This window comes from Pleurodeles waltl, chromosome 8, assembly GCF_031143425.1.
Source record: "Pleurodeles waltl isolate 20211129_DDA chromosome 8, aPleWal1.hap1.20221129, whole genome shotgun sequence".
Taxonomy (NCBI): Eukaryota; Metazoa; Chordata; class Amphibia; order Caudata; family Salamandridae; genus Pleurodeles; species Pleurodeles waltl.
Window position 1 is genome coordinate 768,968,366 of NC_090447.1, and position 22,436 is coordinate 768,990,801.

Consider the following 22,436-nt stretch of genomic DNA (forward strand, 5'->3'; position numbering starts at 1 on the left):
CTTAAAGAAGGGGATTGAATCTATTGGCTTTGCTGCTGAACCATGGACCGTGGTTTCAAAGCAAATCATTTTATGTCACTCTGTAAAAAATGCCACAAGGGAAATGGTCTGGATAAGGGTTTCTGAATGCTTAGTAACTTTCATTATTGTGAGTATTCGCCACCTTATCAAGGCATCCTCACCTTAAAACGCTTACATATGCGATCTGCTCACTGTTATAATTACACAGCCCTTGTGTCATTTTACTCATGAGTAAATTCATGTTTTGTATCTACAAAAAGGCATTTGTACTCATAAATCTGGTCATTTGCAAAACTAATTTCAACATAGGTGTGCAAACAGCTTTGAGAATTGGCTCTTCAGTCGATATGCTTTAGATGACTTTGGTAACAACTTAAACTTTTCTGTCCCTGAAATTGGTTATTCTTTTTGCCTTTGCATGATAGTTTTTCATGTGTAAACATTCAATGCATTTCTCACATAAATCTGGTTTTCATGTTGTTTTACAGTTGCTGGATCAACAGTAATGTTGCGTTCTACATTACCGTGGTGGGATACTTCTGCCTGATGTTTTTGCTGAACATGAGCATGTTCATCGTAGTCCTTATGCAACTATGCCGAATCAAAAAGAAAAAGCAACTTGGGAACCAGAGGAGAGCCACTTTTCAGGACCTCAGGAGTGTGGCAGGACTCACGTTCCTTTTGGGAATCACCTGGGGATTTGCCTTTTTTGCCTGGGGACCGGTCAATCTTCCTTTTATGTACCTCTTCTGTATTTTTAACACTTTGCAAGGTAACTTTTCCTTTTTAACATAAGCATCTACACTTCATGGGAGAGAAAGTTATCTATGTTGAACAACATATCAAGCTGCTCAGAAAGCCATCTTTTTCCCTACTTTAACACAATTGACCAGAGAATGAATAATTACTCAATGATAACTGACCAGCCTTAAACATACGTCACAAATTACTGGATCAAACCAATGAACGTGGTAACTGTTCAAGGCATATTCAATATTGCTATTTGCTATGTTCAGGTTCATGCTTCGGGATTTAAGGCAATGTGGAATTAGTGTCTTAATATAATATGTTGTCTACTCTCAATCACAAGCCCCAGCTACCAATAATCAAATGTCACATGAGAATCAAAACATGATGCACTAATGCATAAAAGGCCCAATCACTCATGGCACTGCATGTCATCCCTAGCTGTACTGATAACAAATCCAGTCTACCACAGTCAGCATCCGATGGCCTTGAGAGCAAAATGTCAAAGTACAAGCTGAATTCCTTTTCAGATTGCTAACAATGTTCTCTAAAAGAAATCAAAGATGCCGTATTTAATTACCATATGTTAATCTAACCACTGTTAATCCAACTGCCGCCATGAACACGCATGCGGGCAACCCCATCATGCAGCGAACCCCACACAGCGCATGGCCTTTGGCCCTTTGTGACAGGGGGTTTCCCAACCCCCACCATGCAGCCAATTCCCCACTGCGGGTTTGTAAGAGGGTGTGTGAGTTGCTGTATGGGTGTGTGACTGGGCATGGTTGGTTGTGTGGGTGGATAAGTGGGTGTGTGAGTGTATGAATGGGTGTGTGGGTGCATGTGTGTGTGACTGTGTGGGTCTGTGAGTGGGTGTGTGAGTGATTTTGTGGGTTTGTGAGTGTGTGTGTGTCTGGGTGTGAGTGGGTGTGTGGGGTATTGTATGGGTGTGTAAGTGGGTGTGTGAGTGGCTTTGTGGGTCTTGGAGTGGGTCTGTGAGTGGTTCTGTGGGTCTCGGATAGGGTGTGTGAGTGCCTGTGTGGGTGTGTGAGTGGTTTGTCAATCAATCAAACAAATTTCTTAAGCGCACTACTCACCCGGTAGGGTCTCAGGTGCTAGGGGAGGGGGGTTACAGCTCGAAAAGCCATGTTTTGAGGTGCTTTCTGAAGGTTAGGAGGTCCTGGGTCTTGTGTAGTTTGGTGGGGAGGGAGTTCCAGGTTTTGGCGGCGAGGTGGGCGAAGGATCTGCCGCCGGAGGTGGTGCGTTGGATGATGGGGACTGTAGCAAGGGCGTGGTCGGTGGAGCGGAGCTGTCGAGTTGGTTTGTGGAAGTTGATTTGTTTGTTGAGGTAGGCCGGTCTGGTGTCGTGGAGGGCTTTGTGAGCGTGGACAAGGATTTTGAAAATTATCATTTTGTTGATGGGCAGCCAGTGTAGGGTTGTGAGGTGGGCGGAGATGTGTTCGTGGCGAGGGAGGTTGAGGATGAGACGTGCGGCTGCGTTCTGGATGAGCTGGAGGTTTCTCTGAAGCTTGGCTGTGGTCCCTGCATAGAGGGAGTTGCCGTAGTCCAGTCTGTTGCTTATGAGGGTGTGGGTGACCATTCTTCTTGTTTCTATAGGAATCCATTTGAAAGTCTTGTGTAGCATACAGAGGGTATTGAAGCAGGAGGATGATATGGTGTTGATTTGCTGAGTCATGGAGAGATATGAGTCCAGTATGATGCAGAGACTGCGTGCGTGGGTGGTGGGTGTTGGGGGTGGTCCAAGGATGGTGAGCCACCAAGAGTCGTTCGATGCTGTTTTGGGACCGAAGATGATGATCTCGTTTTTTTCTGAGTTCAAATTGAGGTGGCTTGCTGTCATCCAGTTAGCGATGGCAAGAAGTCCGGCATGTAGGTTATTCTTGGCAGTAGATGGGTTCCTCTTGAGGGAGATAATGAGCTGGGTGTCGTTAGCGTATGAAATGATGGTGAGGCTGTGGGGGCGGATGATGTTGGCGAGTGGAGCCATGTAGATATTGAAAAGGGTGGGGCTGAGGCAGGATCCTTGGGGGACCCCACAGATGGTCTTGGTGGCTGTAGACCGGAAAGGAGGGAGACAAACTCTTTGGGTTCTTTCGGAGAGGAAGGAGTTGAGCCAGTCCGGAGCTTTGTGGCGAATTCTAGCGTTGAAGAGGCGTATGTGAAGGGTTTGGTGGCATATGGTGTTGAAAGCTGCGGACAGGTCTAGGAGGATGAGGGCGACGGTTTCGCCCTTGTCTAATCTGGTCCTGATGTCATCTGTGCAGGCGATGAGGGCGGTCTCTGTGCTGTGGTTTTTGCGGAATCCAGACTGGGAGACGTTGAGTATGTTGTTGTCTTCTAGGAAACGAGACAGTTGTATGTTTACTATATTCTCTATGACCTTTGCGGGGAAGGGGAGTAGAGGGATAGGTCGGTAGTTTGTGAGGTCTTCAGGGTCTGCTTTGGGTTTTTTGAGAAGAGCGTCGACTTCGGCGTGTTTCCAAATATCTGGGAAGGTTGCGGTCTCGAAGGAGTTGTTGATGAAGGCCCGAAGCTGGGGAATGATGATTTGGCTGGCCATGTTGAAGATGTGGTGGGGGCAAGGGTCTGTTGGGGAGCCTGAGTGGATGGAGCTCATGGTTTTGCTGGTCTCTTTATCATTGGTGGGGGTTCAGGTGTTCAGTACATTGGTGGGGCAGGGTGCTGTGGTGTTGGTTGTTTCGGTGCTGGTGATGGTGGGTGATGATGATGTGAAGCTGTCGTGTATGTCTGCGATCTTGTGTTGGAAGTAGTTGGAGAGGGAGTCGCAGAGGTCTTGGGAGTGTGGAGGGTCGATGGCACAGGATTTGAGTTTGGTGAGTGTGAGAAAGTAGCCTCTGTCTAGCCTTGTTACCCCCACTTTTGGCCTGTTTGTGAGTGTATGTCAGGGTGTTTTCACTGTCTCACTGGGATCCTGCTAGCCAGGGCCCAGTGCTCATAGTGAAAACCCTATGTTTTCAGTGTGTTTGTTATGTGTCACTGGGACCCTGCTAGTCAGGACCCCAGTGCTCATAAGTTTGTGACCTATATGTATGTGTTCCCTGTGTGATGCCTAACTTTCTCACTGAGGCTGTGCTAAACCAGAACCTCAGTGGTTATGCTCTCTCTTTACAAATTGTCACTAACAGGCTAGTGACCAATTTCACCAATTCACATTGGCATACTGGAACACCCTTATAATTCCCTAGTATATGGTACTGAGGTACCCAAGGTATTGAGGTTCCAGGAGATCCCTATGGGCTGCAGCATTTCTTTTGCCACCCATAGGGAGCTCTGACAATTCTTACACAGGCCTGCCACGTTATTTCACAGCCATTTACCACTGCACTTAAGTAACTTATAAGTCACCTATATGTCTAACCTTTACCTGGTAAAGGTTGGGTGCTAAGTTACTTAGTGTGTGGGCACCCTGGCACTAGCCAAGGTGCCCCCACATTGTTCAGGGCAAATTCCCCGGACTCTGTGAGTGCGGGGACACCATTACACGCGTGCACTATACATAGGTCACTACCTATGTATAGCTTCACAATGGTAACTCCGAACATTGCCATGTAACATGTCTAAGATCATGGAATTGCCACCCCAATGCCATCCTGGCATTGGGGAGACAATTCCATGATCCCCCGGGTCTCTAGCACAGACCCGGGTACTGCCAAACTACCTTTCCCGGGGTTTCACTGCAGCTGCTGCCAACCCCTCAGACAGGTTTCTGCCCTCCTGAGGTCCAGCGAGGCTTGGCCCAGGAAGGCAGAACAAAGGACTTCGTCAGAGAGAGGGTGTTACACCCTCTCCCTTTGGAAAAAGGTGTCAGGGCTGGGGAGGAGTAGCCTCCCCCAGCCTCTGGAAATGCTTTGATGGGCACAGATGGTGCCCATCTCTGCATAAGCCAGTCTACACCGGTTCAGGGATCCCCCAGCCCTGCTCTGGCGCGAAACTGGACAAAGGAAAGGGGAGTGACCACTCCCCTGACCTTCACCTCCCCTGGGAGGTGCCCAGAGCTCCTCCAGTGTGCTCCAGACCTCTGCCATCTTGGAAACAGAGGTGCTGCTGGCACACTGGACTGCTCTGAGTGGCCAGGGCCAGCAGGTGACGTCAGAGACTCCTTCTGATAGGCTCTTACCTGTGTTGCTAGCCTATCCTCCTTCCTAAGTAGCCAAACCTCCTTTTCTGGCTATTTAGGGTCTCTGCTTTGGGGAATTCTTTAGATAACGAATTCAAGAGCTCATCAGAGTTCCTCTGCATCTCTCTCTTCACCTTCTGCCAAGGAATCGACCGCTGACTGCGCTGGAAGCCTGCAAAACCGCAACAAAGTAGCAAAGACGACTACTGCAACCTTGTATCGCTGATCCTGCCGCCTTCTCGACTGTTTTCCTGGTGGTGCATGCTGTGGGGGTAGTCTGCCTCCTCTCTGCACTAGACGCTCCGAAGAAATCTCCCGTGGGTCGACGGAATCTTCGCCCTGCAACCGCAGGCACCAAAAGACTGCATCACCGGTCCTCTGGGTCCCCTCTCAGCATGACGAGCATGGTCCCTGGAACTCAGCAACTCTGTCCAAGTGACTCCCACAGTCCAGTGACTCTTCAGTCCAAGTTTGGTGGAGGTAAGTCCTTGCCTCCCCACGCCAGACTGCATTGCTGGGTACCGCGTGATTTGCAGCTGCTCCGGCTCCTGTGCACTCTTCCAGGATTTCCTTTGTGCACAGCCAATCCTGGGTCCCCAACACTCTAACCTGCAGTGCACAACCTCCTGAGTTGTCCTCCGGCGCTGTGGGACCTTCCTTTGTGACTTCGGGTGAGCTCCGGTTCACTCTTCTTCGTAGTGCCTGTTCCGGCACTTCTGTGGGTGCTGCCTGCTTCTGAGTGGGCTCCTTGTCTTGCTGGACACCCCCTCTGTCTCCTCACGCAATTGGCGACATCCTGGTCCCTCCTGGGCCACAGCAGCATCCAAAAACCCTAACCACGACCCTTGCAGCTAGCAAGGCTTGTTTGCAGTCCCCTGCAAGCTTCTTCACGATGTGGGACATCCATCCTCCAAAGGGGAAGTTCCTAGTCCTCTTCGTTCTTGCAGAATCCACAGCTTCTACCATCCGGTGGCAGCTTCTTTGCATCCACAGCTGGCATTTCCTGGGCATCTGCCCACTCCCGACTTGATCGTGACTCTTGGACTTGGTCCCCTTGTTCCACAGGTACTCTCGTCTGGAAATCCATTGTTGTTGCATTGCTGGTGTTGGTCTTCCTTGCAGAATTCCCCTATCACGACTTCTGTGTTCTCTGGGGAACTTAGGTGCACTTTGCACCCACTTTTCAGGGTCTTGGGGTGGGCTATTTTTCTAACCCTCACTGTTTTCTTACAGTCCCAGCGACCCTCTACAAGCTCACATAGGTTTGGGGTCCATTCGTGGTTCGCATTCCACTTCTAGAGTATATGGTTTGTGTTGCCCCTATATCTATGTGCCCCCATTGCAATCTATTGTGACTATACATTGCTTGCACTGTTTTCTATTGCTATTACTGCATAATTTTGGTATTGTGTACATATATCTTGTGTATATTTGCTATCCTCATACTGAGGGTACTCACTGAGATACTTTTGGCATATTGTCATAAAAATAAAGTACCTTTATTTTTAGTATATCTGTGTATCGTGTTTTCTTATGATATTGTGCATATGACACTAGTGGTATAGTGGGAGCTTTGCATGTCTCCTAGTTCAGCCTAAGCTGCTCTGCTAAGCTACCATTTTCTATCAGCCTAAGCTGCTAGACACCTCTTCTACACTAATAAGGGATACCTGGACCTGGTGCAGAGTGTAAGTACCCCTTGGTAACCACTACAAACCAGGCCAGCCTCCTACAGTGAGTTCTTTGATGATGGCAAAAAGTTCCTTGCTTTTGTGTGCGTTGTCGTCTATGCGCTCTTTGTAGAAGGATCGCTTGGTGGACCGGATGAGCTGGTGATGTTTGCACATGGCTGATTTGAAGGCGAAGAAGTTTGTGAGTGGGTGTGTGATTATGTCAGTGGGTGTGTGAGTGCATGTGTGAGTGGCTGTGTGGGTCTGTGAGTGGGGGTACGAGTGACTGTATGGGTGTGTAAATGGGAGTGGTTGCATTGGTGTATAAGTGTGTGTGTCAGTGTGTGAGTGGGTGTGTCAGTGGTTGTGTGGGTTTGTGAGTGGGTGTCCGATTGGTTTTGTCGGTCTGTGAGTGGCTGTTTGGGTGTGTGAGTGGTTGTGTGGGTGTGTGAGTGGCTGTGTGAGTGGCTTTGTGGGTCTGTGAGTGGGTGTGTGAGTGGTTTTGTGAGTATGTGAGTGAGTGGGTCCATGAGTGGGTGTATATTTTTTTAATTGTGGTCTGAATCCAGAGATCAGTTGCTGATTCACAGAGGGGGCCACGCAGTGCACCCTAAAAACATTGTGGGGCCATTTTTTGCCTCTGAGGGGTCCCTCAGGGTCCCCTCTATCAGTCCCATGGGGTCAGGATACCTCTACTCTGACCCATTCTATCATTTTAACTTTTATGCCCCGTCCCCCCACCCCGGGACCGAGTTCTGGTGCACAAAATAGCAGCTGCAACTTTTCTGTCAGGTTGTAGCCTGTCAATACCAATACTGGTGCATGGGTTCACGGACCTGCTGAAGGGGATCGGCATCTCTAGACATACATACATTTTTTTTCTTTATTAACTCCAAAACTGCTAAACAGATTTGAACCAAATTACAAAAAAAGAACTCTTTCTGGACCAAGATTCACCTTTCTGTGCAGTTTGCTGTAATTCCGTTCAGTGGTTCAGGATGTAGGTCACGTCTAAAATCTCTATCAGAAGTGCATATGGAAAACGTGTTTTACAACCCCCTTTTTCTCTGCCTCCACTTGACGAATGACCCTGAAACTTTCCAGACAGCAGCTGAAGTGACTGAAATACTAGTTTTGAAACTTTTGTGAAGATTCATCAAACGGTGACAAAAAATGTTTTTGCTAAGGAAACTAGGTCCTAACTATAACTACCTACTGGCAAAACTATAACTTGTTGCCCAAATTTACTTTCTGGCATGAGTTAAAGTTACTTCAGATAAGTATAACTATAAGGGTAACTATAACTGCTGAATTTCTATGGTTTTGTATCAGTAAAACATCAGCCTAACTATAACGACTCTGTAACCTTTGTTTTTTTCAGTGAATATCTATGGTATTTGTAACGCACATGTTAGTATTCCTGTCAGGTTGCGGTCAGCCAATCAGGGCCTTGCTTTTCCCCTGGATTTGAGGAGTATCCACGTAGGATTTGAGGAGGGTTCAAGAATCCGCTGATCAGCAAAAAAAAAATGGGCAAATATCCTATGTACTACTGCTCATGTGTCCTATGGGGTCAGAATACCTGTATCCCGACCCCTTATGATATTACAGTGTTCCCCCCAGACAATGCAAGCTACAAAATAGCAGCTGCAACTTTTCTGTCAAGTTGCAGCCAGCCAATCAGAGGTTTGATTTTCCTCTGAATCTGCAGAGGATCAGAGAAGAATCTGCATCCTGATATATACAAATGTGGTGTTCATTTAATAAGTAGAAAACTACTGAATGGATTTACACCAAATCACAAAAAAGGTGCTTTCTGGACCAAAAGCTAGCTTTCTGCCAACTTTGGTGTAGTTTTGTCCAGTGGTTCGGGCTGTAGTCATCTTCAAAATCCCTTTTAAAATTAACATGGGGAAAACATGTTTTGGGATCCCCCTTTTACTCAGCCGGCGCATGACAGATGACCCAGCCCAGCGGCTGAAGTGAGCGTTGCTTTTTTTCGGGAAAACTTTGTGAAGATTCATCAACCAGCGCCAAAAATATAGAAAAGTCAAAAAACTCTTTCTCAATGGAAACTAGGGGCCACATGTACGAAGATCCAGTTTTGCGACTCGCAAACTGTGAGTCTTAGCGACTCGCAATTTGGGAGTCGCAAAACCGGATGTACAACAGTGTCAATGACACTGTCTGCGATTCGCAATGGGGTCGCAAATGACCTACCTCATGAATATTCATGAGGTAGGTCGCAATTTGCGACCCCATTGGGAATAGCGGCAATCACAAGGATGGTGGCCTGCTGGTGTCAGCAGACCACCATGTCTATGACTGCTTTTAAATAAAACAGTATTTTTTTTTAAATGCAGCCCGTTTTCCTTAGAGGAAAACGGAATGCATTTCGAAAACAAAAATAAAATTATTTTTTTTCATTTCTTCAGAGCAGGCGTCCGTGGAACCACTGCCTGCTCAGATTTTTTTTTTTAGCATGCATTCATAAAGGCGTCTTCAAACTATCATACATACCATTTAGATTCAGTATTAGGAAGGGACGCCATTGGCACGCCCCTTCCTAATACCAAATCGCAAAACCCAAAAAGCAATTTGGAAACAAGTTCCCGAATCGCAGTTGGGGCTTTGTACATCCCAAAAAGCATTTTTCTAGTTGCAAACAGGAAATGCTTCCTACATCTGGCCCTCGGTCCTAACTATACCTAACTATACCTATTGGCGACTGCCAATAGGTTATATATGTGTGTGTGTATATATATATATATATACTTTGCTGTGTTTTTTTTACTTTATGATATAATATATGATATAATATATATATATATATATATATATATATATATATATATATATATATATATATATATATATATATATATATATATATATATATATATATACATATATACATATATATATGTATATTAGATCATATCGTTAAAAAAACACAGCAAAGTTTATCCACTCCCTCTAAGAATATACTATTTTCTATCTGCAAAGAACCAATTCGATTTAAGAACAGTAATTTGGGTTATTGAGAATATTTTCTCTCTTCCGGGACAATAAAGAGTTCTTAATTGTACCCATGCTTTAGTTGTCCTTATAACTCCATGCATGGTCTATGTGGATGCACAGGGTTCTTTTACACTGAAGACTTCACTATTAGGTAAAATATATGTAATGTGTTCAACTGCTTGTCTTGAATGTGAGTTCCTGGTAACGTTTAGTATCACACTCCTGCTCAGTAGGGCATTATTAAGAATTATTAATTAATCATTTCTGGCCAATCTCTCGGAATCCTGATGGAAAAAGATAAGTGCCCGGAAATTATGTGAGCTCCCTTTTTCATACCTCCAAAAGTAAATTAATGGGTCTGTAGCAGTCCCCAAAAATTGCCTCAGGCTAGCATTGTTAGCTTCAAAGGAAATATGTTCCACGCCTTCCCTCCACTCCTTCTCTATCAGAAGTCTAAGAAAACAAACGAGCTATGAGAATTGGGAGAGCTGGAATATGAGACATGTCACACAATGGATGCCCCCGAGTCTGCATCATGCTGATTAGTTTTTCCTGCACATCTCCTCACTGACACCCTCATTACCAGTTGTGTTATTTCATCCAAGTGGTAACTCCAGATTAGATAACGCAAGTCAGAATTAAAAGTGTGTCAGGTCCGAAAAGACTACACCTGATGATTCTGAGCCGCAGACCCTCCTGCAGCAGTCTGGGGTACCATATTCTGTTGCCCTCATACAGGCATAAGACTGCACACCGCACCACCCCACCCTCCTACTCTTACTGACAATCTCACATACAATATATGCCTTTTCAGGGCAGGAGGAAAATGCATATGTTCTTCTGACCAAATTGGGAAACAATGCATAGTAAAACACCCCAGTAAATCACAGTAGTTATTTAGGGGACAAATTTATAATGACCAGACTTTGCAGCACAAATACTTGCTGATAATTTAATTGCCAGTTAGCCAACTCATAAAGAGGACCTTTCTGTCCCTTCAATGTGGTACATCTTTAAACCAATCCCTAAATTAATTACCTAAGTAAGATATTATGTGTTATTTATGAATGAATGATTGGGACTCCCAATGGAAAAACATTGAGAAATCCACCTTTGGACACCATTGCGGTCTAACCGTGTTTTTATGCTGATCTTCAGGGCTTCCTTTAGGGATGGCCTTTCTTAATCACTAAACCTGTAAAAACTGTTCATGATTGGAGCAAATCAACCAGTTAATCAAACTGGAACTTTTTTTTACATTGTTGTACAGTAGTTAGATTCAGAACAACAGTTTGATAAAATACAGTTTAACATACCAGAATTACATTGTTTAATCATTATTTTATATTTGTTCCCTGCGTAGGATTCTTCATTTTCATCTTTTACTGCGTCGCTAAGGAAAATGTTCGCAAGCAGTGGAGACGGTATCTCTGTTGCGGCAGATTCAGACTTGCTGAAAATTCTGGTAACTGTCGTTTGAATTCGCTAAATGCCCAAGTGTGCCTGCATCTCCCCATCACTACAATCAAAGCTTTGCACAGGCCTGTTGACGTGCCAAACTGCACTGATAGTAAATTATTACATTTAAGCTAAACTTGTTTGTAATAAATAAGTGCCAGCCCCACAGGTTTTTCTTAGGAGCCCACCTCCGACGCTGCTGAATGCAAGGTTTGTGGCACACCAAGGCCACATAGTCTTGATTTCATCTCATGCCTCTTTTCTCCAATACGCTACACTTCTTTCTTTTTATCTCACTGTTTCAGTTTTTTCATCCCTGCTGTCTCCCTTTTATTCTTTCTCTCTTCTGATGAAAAAATGAATTCTGCCCCCCCCCCCCCCAAGCATGAGTGCGAGTGCCCACAAAAGCTATCATAAGCACAAATCAAGCACTAAATTTGTTTGTTTTTGCAGTACTGGTCACGATGTCGAACCCATTGCAATACATTGCTTTAAAATGAAATAGCCTTTATAGTGTACATGCAGTTAAAGTTATCACAGAAGATAATCCAGGGAGCTGAAATTTGTTTTCACCCTCAGTTGTCGAGGTCTGTCTATTGGCAAAGTCATCCTTAACTAAATGGGTTTTATTTCATTTAGGAGTGCAAACTCAAATTCCTGCATTTTCACTCCAGGATTTACCAGACCGAAAATTCCACCAGCATGGTGGACTGGATTTATGGAAGAATCTGCTCCAAACAGCCGCCTTGTTGGCTTTTCAAAGTGCTTTTGCCTGAATAGTTATCTGGAAATTTGGTGAACACCCACATACATTGTTTATGGGGAATCATCAACACTTAGCAGGCTATTTCCCACCCAGAAAAGAGTCGCAAATATACTTTTGTCAATATCAGGGTTGAGGGGCATATTTCAAGCCCCTTGCAACACTGGTGCATCATTTTATGTGACACTCTGGTGACACAGAGTGCTGACCCAAATCTAAGAGGCCACGGCAAGCCACTTCGCATAGGTATTCATGGCTTTGTAGATATGGTGTAAGGCAACGCAGTACAAGTCGCTGTGTTGCCTTACACTTCGTCAGGGGGGCATTCCATGGGCATTGCGGTGAGTGTTCCCACACAACACTCATAGATTTTGACGCATTCACAGATTTATAAGAACCTGTAAACGCCTCCCCATGGCAGGAGCAATGAGAAGAAATATCTTTATTTCTGCTTGTCCTTTCTACTTTCTATATGAGCAGCATTCTGCAGCACGCATAGAAAGAGGAAACGTCTTTCTGGATTGTTTTTGTTAAGAAAAGCACCACTTCCTGCACAAAAACAATCCTTCCAACAATGCAGACACCCTTACACTATGGTACAGCAAAGCAGAAAGACTTGCGCGGCTGGCATATGTCAATTCCTTGAAAGTATGCCCCCAAGTGTGTTTTCAACGTGGGCTTTGGGGGATATGCCAAATAAGCCTTCAGTGTAGTGAATGCGAGTATCACCACTTTTAAAATAAAACAATGTTAAAATGTGCAAGTGCCTTTAATGTGATATTTCCATGAGTGGTAATGTACAGATGTACATTTCTGTACGTATAATTGGCTATGCATGTAATTATTTATGGCAACCTGAAACAGTCACAAATATTCAGGTGTACATCCGAAATTCTGTGATGATTTAATGAAAGTCAAAAGTGTATGTAAATCAAAAGGCTAGACCAATTTTCATAAATATCTGACTTCCAAATCAGGCGTTTTATGAATCTGGGTCTTAAATATAATTGCTTAGTAAAACACCCCTATTATTTTCAGTTTTTCTTTTGGGAAATACCTGCATGGAATAGTAAATGCAAGATGCAAGAGCAGACTGAAAAAGAAAACATGCCTTGTCACCAAGACTCAGTCACATTAGAATGTTGTGTTACTTTTATAGCTGAAGTCAGACCTTTTCAATTAGAAAGTGTCTGTTTCTGACGTTTTGAGGTAGTTTTTAGATGTTGTAAATAGCTCCACATAACATTAGTAAAACGCTTCTGTTATTTTTCAGCCCTGCCTGCACAGCAACAGCTAATCATATACTTGAAGACTTTGCTGCAGAAATGGCAAAAGGCTTTGCCACTCTTTTAGCTCTGCGTGGATGGCAGTGCACTAATCCAATGCTTAAAACCTCCACTAAAAACAGAAATTTGTGATGCACAGATTCCAATGCTAGTGATGTTGTGGAATGATCCATATAAAAGAGCTGCTAAAAGCTGGTAACCACCCTGGGTTGCCTAGTTATTTTTTGCATAGTTGATATAATTTATGCAGCACTCTAATGTTGAAAGGGGATTTTTTTATATATATATATATATATATATATATATATGTGTGTGTGTGTATATATCTATATACACATACACACACAGAAGAAAACAAAGGTTACAGGGAAGTTATAGTTTAGTTGACGTTTTACCCATACAAAACCATAGAAATTCTGCAGTTATAGTTCTACTTATGTTAATAAACTTTAACTCGTTGCCCAAAATTACTTTCCAGGATGAGTTATAGTTTCTTCAGATAAGTATAACTATAACTGCTAAATTTCTATAGTTTTGTATGGGTAAAACATTAGCCTAACTATAACTTCCCTGTAACCTTTTTTTTGGGTTTTTTCAGTGAATTTCTATGTTTTTTTAATGGACATGTTAATAATTCTGTCTGTGCTTTTCACCAGGATCTGAGGAGTTTCCGAGAAGAATCTGAGGAGAATCCTCAAATCCGCAGATCGGCCGAAAAAATGGGCAATATTTTGCCCATGAGGGGTCCCTAAGAGTCCCTCAATGTGTCCTATGGGGTCAGGATACCTGTATCTTGACCCCTTATATGGTTTTTAGACTGTTTTTTCCTACCACCCTAGGCAATGCGAGATCCAAAATGGCGGCTGCAACTTTTATGTCAGGTTGTGGTGAGCCAATCAGGGGGTTGCTTTTCCCCAGCATTCGAGGAGGATTTGATGAAGATCCAAGGAGGATCCACGTCCCTATATATATACAATTTTGTTTTTCATTTAACAACTAGAAAACCCCTGAATGGATTCACACCAAATCACTATAAGGTCGCTTGCGGGATCAGGACCTAGCTTTCTGCCAAATTTGGTGTAAATCCCTCAAGTGGTTCGGCCACAATTCCTGTTCAAAATCCCTACAGAAAAATGAATGGGGAAAAAGTGTTTTGGGACCCCCACTTTTTCTTGCCCTCCCCACCCTTGACGGATCACCCCAAAACTTTCCATACAGACGCTGAAGTGAGCGTTGTATTTTTTTGGAACATTTTGTGAAGATTCATCAAACGGCACCAAAGTTATTAGTAAAACAAAAAACGCTTATTCTATAGAAACAAGGTCCTAACTATAACTACCTACTGGCGACTCCCAGTAGGTAATATAGATACACACATATGTATATGTGAGTGTGTGGGTGTGTGTATATATATATATATATATATATATATATATATACATACAACTCTTTTTCTATAGAAACTAGGGCCTAACTATAACTACCTAATGGCTACCACCACTAGGTATTATATACACACACACACACATCACATAACAACCATCAGAGCTCATCCACATATTACAGGCCTCCCAATAAGCAACATTCAACTGCCTCTTTAGGTCCAGGTTAAGACTAAGGAAAGCTGCAAATTATACAATTCCTCTTTCTGACTTTAGAACCAACTGTGATGGAAATAGGCAAATAGTCCATTGAATGGTTTCCTTTTTTATCTACAATAAGTCTGCAATCAGTAAAAGGTCTTTCATCCAGTTGACAAAAAGGTAGCTGAGACTGAGCATGCTATGTCCGTTTCTTGCCTGTCTTTCTTACATTTAGGTAAATATGAAACATTTATCAGCAGAATATTGATTAGTGCAGTCACAGCAAGCTTCTCTATAGTTCTCCAGAACACGCAAACATAAGCACTAAATGAATCCATAATTAGTAAAAAAAAGAATTTAAAAATGGAAATAATGTTGTTGAATTTTTAGTCTAATCATTTTCTAAAAATTAATCTGGGTGGGTGTAAATATAATTCCAGCTTTTGGTGAGAATAAATCCATTGTGCCATACTTCTGAAGTTAGTCCCCTTCAATGGGCATTCATTTAACATTATTGCTTATATCTAATGTGGTATGCAGAAATCGCTTCATCAAATTCAAAGTGGATAGTGTGGCAAATATTCGACCAGCTAGGTTCAGCAATTACAAACTTTGGTTAATAATTTAATAAGGTTATTGCATAGTATCCATGAAAGGTTTTGAGTGTTTGCAGTAGTTATACTGTGAGATCAGATTTGAACATGCAATATAATTTTCCTCATTTTTCCTTGCATGTAGACTGGAGCAAAACTGCTACTAATTACTTAAAGAAGCAGACAATCAACCAAGGAGTGTCTAGCAGCTCAAACAATTCCCTACAGTCAAACAGTAATGGTAACTCCACAAACTCCGCCACGCTGCTGGTAAATAATGAATATTCAATTCAACCGAGTGGTAATGGTACGTATTTCGCAAGCTGACATTATTTTATTCTTTAGCTGACCTCTTGGGAAGAGGGGAATCTTTACTAACCCCTCAAAAAACTCTTAAAGCATTTGATTCTATCGTCCATCTTTCTGGCCTAGCTGTGTTCCTTGGTTGGTTTTCATGCTAGAATGAAATGCTTTTTTTAATATAGCGAGGGTTGTATTGATGAATATGCTGCTTGTCTTTCCGGCAGACCCTTTGGTCAGCATTGAATTTTTATATGTGGTAGCCATTTGTTACTATCTATAGCTACGGGAAACCCGAACAACAATGATAGCATGTTTCACAGAGGTCTCTCTAAATTTCAGTAACATTGAGACTTAAAGCCATAAGTCTCTTTTGTCTAAAGTACTGTGTTATTTCAACCTCTTGGTTAAAGTGAGTAGTAGAAGAGTGTGGTGTGCAGACCATTGATTTGGGTACGCCCACCTCCCTGGTCTCCTGAATGTATTTCAGGAAACCCGGATATTCTTTTAAATATTGTTAAATGCCAAAACTGGTGGAAATATACAAACTATCTATAAATGGGAATACATGCACGTGGCATCTGTGTTTTAGGATTTTCTTTACATCTTTATTGTGAGTTTAACTTTTAAACGAAATAGGGGAGAATTTGGTTTAAACTTTGAGTATGTTATAGATTTTAATAAAATATTTTAAACAAAAAATTGTGGATGCTGTACAAAATTGTGGTTTTAAACTGCAAATATTGTTTCCAACCATTTTTCAATTAATAAAACACATGCAAGAAAAATATCAAACAAAATGGATTTCTCCATATGATTTGCAATAGCCTTTTTTTATTTTTGTTTTCTTTTATAAAGACCTAATTCACAACATGACAGGCAGAAAAAACAATTATGGGATAGAAGTTCAGAAATTACAGAAAGAGTGGTGACATGATTGGCAACAGCTAACAATCCCAAATGAGCAAATAAAAATAAGCTTCTAGTTTTTAATTTATACAGCTCTTGATGAACAGGGTATGTATAGAACAGATATTTACATGTAAAAAACTTTATATATATATATATATATATATATATATATATATATATATATATATATATATGTGTGTGTGTTACCTACTCGCCAGTAGGTAGTTATAGTTAAGACCTAGTTTCTCTAGGAAGAGCATTTTTTGACTTGCCTAGATCTTTGGCGCCGTTTGACTAATCTTCACAAACCTTTCCCAAAAAAAAGTGCAAAGTGCCCTCTAGGGTCTTGTTGTGCATGGTATGTTTCAGGATGATCCATCAAGCGGGGGCCAAGAAAAAGGACCGTGTTAATTCCCATAGACTCTTTAGACACATCTACAGCCTGAACCGCTGGACTGAATTACACCACGTATGGAAAAAAGGTAGCGTCTGGTTCGCAGATCATGCTTTTTAAATTTGGTTTAAACCTGTTCCGGAGTTTCCGATATATTACAGGAAATCCTAATTGGTATATCTCGGCTGACCCTAAGCACAGATCTCATGGTGAGATTTGATTGGCTGTCAGCACTTCAAACAGAAAGTGATGGCAGCGTTCTTGGACCAATATACATGATAGCATCCACTGAAATGCATTCTAGTGAATGGCAGGTTTTGAGGGTCACAAAAAAGAGAACATATAAAGGGAGATAACAGATTTTAGTTACAATATAAATAATTTGTTGCTAAGGTAGTTTTACCCTGTGAAAAAGCATTCTGCTGGGATTTCATGAATCATGTTTGAGAGAAAACTGTCTGATGATTTTCCCATAGAGGTTATTGAAGGTGCTCCAGAAGCTAATATGAGTGCATATTTTCTGTAAGTTCACACTACCTTTTTCAGCCATAACTTGCGCCCTCACCATGCACTGTTAATTACCCCAGAAATTACATCACTCATGACATCTTCTGTGACATCATTGATAATATCACTGTAACATTTGCAGGAAAATTATTGATGAGAAAACCATGCATGGCAAGGACACGAGTTATAATTACCTTAGAGCACGAGTTCTAGTTACTTGAAATAACTCTAACTATAACAGCTGAATTTCTATGGTTTTGTGCATGTAAAATCAGAACCTAACTAGAACGTCCATGTAACCTAACGTCCCTGTAACCTTTGGTTTTTAGTGAATTATATATATATAAACATATATATATATATATATATATATATATATATATATATATATATATATATATATATTTATGTGCAATCATAATATAACTAGGGGCATATTTATAAGCCCCTAGTGCCACCTTGATGTCATTTTTTTTACGCTAATGTGGCCCAACAAAGCCAAAATCCTTGCGCCATATTTACAAAGTGGTGCAGTGCATGCATTGCTCCATTTTGTAATCCTTTGCGCTCCATTATACCTGAGCCAGGAATAATGTATGCAAAGGGGACGTTCCCCCATTAGGGGGGGGAGTGCGAAAAATGGTGCAAGGAAATCTAAGTTAGATTTCCTTGTGTCATTTTTTAGGGAACTTTTAATGCCTGCTTAGAGCAGGCATTAAAAGGAGGCTTCCATTATTTGTAATGGGCCCCTATGTACTTTGCAGGAGTGGCACCAATATTTGGTGCTACTCCTGCAGAGTACATCAATAGCGTCAATAAAAATGACGCTATTGCCCCCTACCCTGCACCATGGTGCACCATATCTTCGATACGGTGCACACATGGTGGCGGTAGGGGGGCCCTCAGGGGTGCAAGCAAAGTGGCGCTGCACAAGGTTAAATATACCCCATAATATTTAAATAATATTACTTTTTAAACTTTGGGCAGCGGATGGATCCTACATGATCCATTGCTGAACACTTGCTGGCCCTCCCCTGTCTGGGCACTTCCATTCCGGGTCACGAGGCCGAAGATGCAAGAAGCGAGTCGGATTACAGAGGAGCTCCATGTCGACATTTGGGTCCTGTCTCAGAGCTGCTGACTGCCGTGAGAGATGCAACCGAGGGTGACAACGAAGCTGCAGCCATAACGACCACAGCTGCTCCAACCACCACTAGGCTATCATGCCGGTCAAGGTACTGACAAAAATGAGGTTGAAACCCAACCACAGACTGGAAGTTTGGGGCCAATGAAAGTTTGTGCCTTTGCTGCACGCAGGAGCACACACAGGCTTTTTTTCTGGACTTTGCCCTAAGATGAGTTGACCGCCAGGTTTCTCACTGTGGGTAAGTGCTCTGTGTCCTCTGTCTACAATCGTTTGAGATGCAGATTGACAACCCAGTCGATGGTCGCTGGCCAAGTTTCACATTATTAAGCATGCAGGACTGATAAAGTCTCCTAGGACCCTTGCTGTGGACTTATTTTTTTTCTTTTCCCTTTCAGTATGCTCAAGCTGAATTCCAAAATATGAGAAAACACTTTAGGTCAGCAGGCGCTGCTGGTAATCTGGACACTTCAGTTCTAGTACAGAGAGCAAAGAAACACACAGGGCAAGCAGTGGCAGGGGCAAATCGCAGATCTCAGCTGTGCAAGGAGTTAAGGATGGCAGCAAACTCAGCAAACTCAGAGGACAATCTGGTTATACCAGGCCAATTCGACACAGGTGAGGCCACTCAAACTATAGTGAAAGCTGGGGGGATCTCCAGCAGACTTAATGAATGCTATTATAACAGCTGAATCTTCTGATCTCAACAATGGGACTGCTGGATCACCTTCTGTTGTGGCTGTTCTAAAACCAGAAGCAGCCCAGGGTAAAGCTAAGGAGTACCCCTTGCTCTTCAACGGTAAAGCAGTCTCTGGTGTTTTGGAGGCTTCTCATTCATCAGCTCCACAGGCCTCCTTTTCAACATCAGACCGGGCATCTATCACAAGTGTTGACTCTTCACAGATGTCTTCTTCTGTTGTTCAGGCTTTCCTTCCTTGCGTTTTAAGAACCTGTCAATCCTGCAAGTAAGCAGCTGTCAGTGGCACCCTCATGCTCCCTAGCAGGGCCGCAGTAGGAGGAGCAGCAGCAAGATTTGTATGGCAAGGCAGTCACCATCCAATGGGATGCTAAAATAATGCTTAACTTAATCCTGGATGAGATTAGAGAACTCAGGGCGTCACTGGTGACAGAAATAGCAGCCTTCCACGCAAGATTTTCCAAACTTGAAGAAACTATGTCCCACCTCCCTGAGAGGCTGAAAATGGAAGAGTCCAGGATATTGCAAGTCCTTACTTGAGAATAAGATAGAGGAACTTGAAAATTGCTAATTTGTGCTTAGTGGGCATCTCTGAGGGATCGGAGGGCCAGCAGGTTCTCCAATGGGTGTGAGAGAGCGTATCTTATATAATCTACATTAACATGAAATGTTTATGAACTAATGTATAATAAGGCCGCATAGAAACTGTATTAACGTGATTTGCTAAAACGCGCACTTGAAAAGTGACCACGGGGAGTGGACGCCAATATATACGGGGACTAATGAAAATGACTAATGTTATATTGAAGTATGGTTTTATACTAATTATTAATGATTATGTTATTAAAGTTTTGCTAATAAATCTCGTAGGCCTTAGTTAGCATGAGTCGAGGCCTAGCTGCCTGGCTCTCATATTAAATGTGTTTTTCTAATGTGCAGTGTGCTGACTCACAAAAGGACATGAACTCTTGTTTTTTTCCTTCAAACTAGAAGCTGAATGCAGCTATAGTAGATCCGTTCTCATGAAATTCATATTGCTTGTAGAAATGTACTAGCTAAATGCAACGGTGTAGACTAATGTTAAATACAAGGTCAACCAAACCGGTACAGACAATGGAGCTACTGACTGAAGATGTGCAAAGAATTGCAAAAGGATGAAATCATACCAGACATTCTACCTCTGAAGACGTCAATCATATGGACCAATAAACTGCTTGAGAACTAATGCAGGTGAAAGATTTAATGACATAATGTGTTTTCTAATTGGCTAAAGATAATGGGGTGCAACTTTTGTCCAAGCAAATTTTAGGGGAATGTACAACGAAAAGGGGAAGTAAATTAGACTAGAGAGAATTAGGGAGTAGTAGACTAGGAGAGGGGGAGATGCTGATGCTATATTTTATGATCCAGAAACTTTGTCACTTTTATTAGTGACTGGCTGACTTACCTAGAACCATCCTTGCCCTTAGATTGCCCATTTACACTTTACCTCCTTATGAGGGAAGTGCCCCTTCCTTACCTGAGAGCGGAGTTCCTGACTGATGGCGAATCAACTGATGTCCTAAAGACGAAGACCGAACCTGAGTGCTGACCCAAACTTGGAGGGTAACTATGACAATGAAATTGTGATTTGTCTGTTTGCTGTTTCTTTCTAGGTACCAACTGCTTACTTTTGACAGAGACCATAGCTAGATGTTTTTCCAAATTGGTGTTACTAAATTGTTTTGCATGAAGCCCAACATGCCAATGCTAATTAGAGGTTAGTCAGAAAGGTTCACTAATACTGACGCAATTAGACAAACAACTGAATCGATGCTTTGTTGATGATACTCTGCTGAAGATAGTTTATGTTCACGCAGTGCTATGTTCTGATGTTTGTGATTCTTGCTTTGATGAAAACTTATCAGAGTTGCCATATCGTGACTATGCTACTGTGTTTCTTGGTTTTGAAATTAATAAATCTGCTAGTAGTATTGTAACCAATAGGGAATAAACATTACTAAATTCATACTAAAACTGGTGTGGTTATTCATGACTGCAAGGTCATGGGGGTGTCTTGGGTTGATTAATGTATTTGACTAAAGTGAAATGCAATGTTGTGATAAATATTGATAACATTATTGACGTATTGATTGACATGTTGATTAGCTATCTCGTCCTAAGGTGTCTCTCAACTGGGTCAAAAGATTAATCGGCCTAAAACGAGTCCTGATGTGTAATAAATTATCATAAAGGGACGCGTTAGCAGGTGCACACATTTATCAAAACGCATGTTCTACCGGAGTATTCTGGGGATTTAACAATAACAAGAGCTCATCGTGTTCCAGCCCAACGTTCCCCCAGCTCAAAATTTCCACATACCATCCTGGTCAATTTTTGGGATAATCGTATCAAAGAACATGTGCGAGCCAAGGCAATTAAGCAAAACAATTTTCCATGCCTGAAATGCCCCAGTGCCGCATTTTTTCAGATATGTCCACCTGAGCAGCTCGACGTCGGAAAGACTTTGTAAAGATGTTGTATCTGTTTAAAGCACAGGGCAGTCAAGCGTCAGTTGCACAGCAATCTAAATTGAACGTGTCGATCAAGGGGCAGTTTTATTTGTTTACCAGTGTGTCAGAGGCACAGGAGCTTTTGCACTGGATCTCCAATCAACCGTAAATGTAAAAATGTAGAATGTTTAAATCTGGGCTCTTGACTTTAAAGAGGATAGGGCTTTGGTTAAGATCATTGGAGGGTTAAGCTGGGTGGGATGATCTTGCACTCAGCCCTTACTCTTGAGTATTTGTTTTTTGGATGAGGTGATTAATGTATTATTAATAAGTGTGCTTTGTATGTTCTACCTCATCATGGTTATTCAACCCCGCATTTAGAAAGTTAGCCATTTTAGGTTAATGAAGCCTGTGATATTCAATGTGGTGGTGACATATTGGGTGGGAGGCTCATGTGTGTGACAGGGTGCAGAGTCACAGTACCCAGATTTAGAAGTGCGGCAAGAGGGGTATTGTTGGGGGTTTCCCTCTCACTAGGGTTAGGGTCTTCTTTCTTTTCTATCCTTTTTTCCTTGCTTTTTGTTTTCTTTTATGGGGCAATTCGGAGTCTCAAAGGGGTGTTTCAGTGGAGGGGGTTTCACATATAATCAAAATGAGCAGACTTGAAGCAGGACTTAAATTGTTGAGGG

At 42.4% G+C, this 22,436-nt stretch overlaps 1 protein-coding gene across 1 annotated transcript in view; it reads left to right on the forward strand.

Moving 5' to 3' along the window:
- ADGRG2 (adhesion G protein-coupled receptor G2) overlaps positions 1-22,436 on the forward strand; it is a 904,627-nt gene that overhangs the window by 846,692 nt on the left and 35,499 nt on the right. The window contains exons 30-32 of the mRNA XM_069205012.1: positions 510-793; positions 10,982-11,083; positions 15,447-15,608. Of these exons, the coding sequence (XP_069061113.1) occupies positions 510-793; positions 10,982-11,083; positions 15,447-15,608 (548 nt within the window). The remainder of the gene's footprint in view (positions 1-509; positions 794-10,981; positions 11,084-15,446; positions 15,609-22,436) is intronic.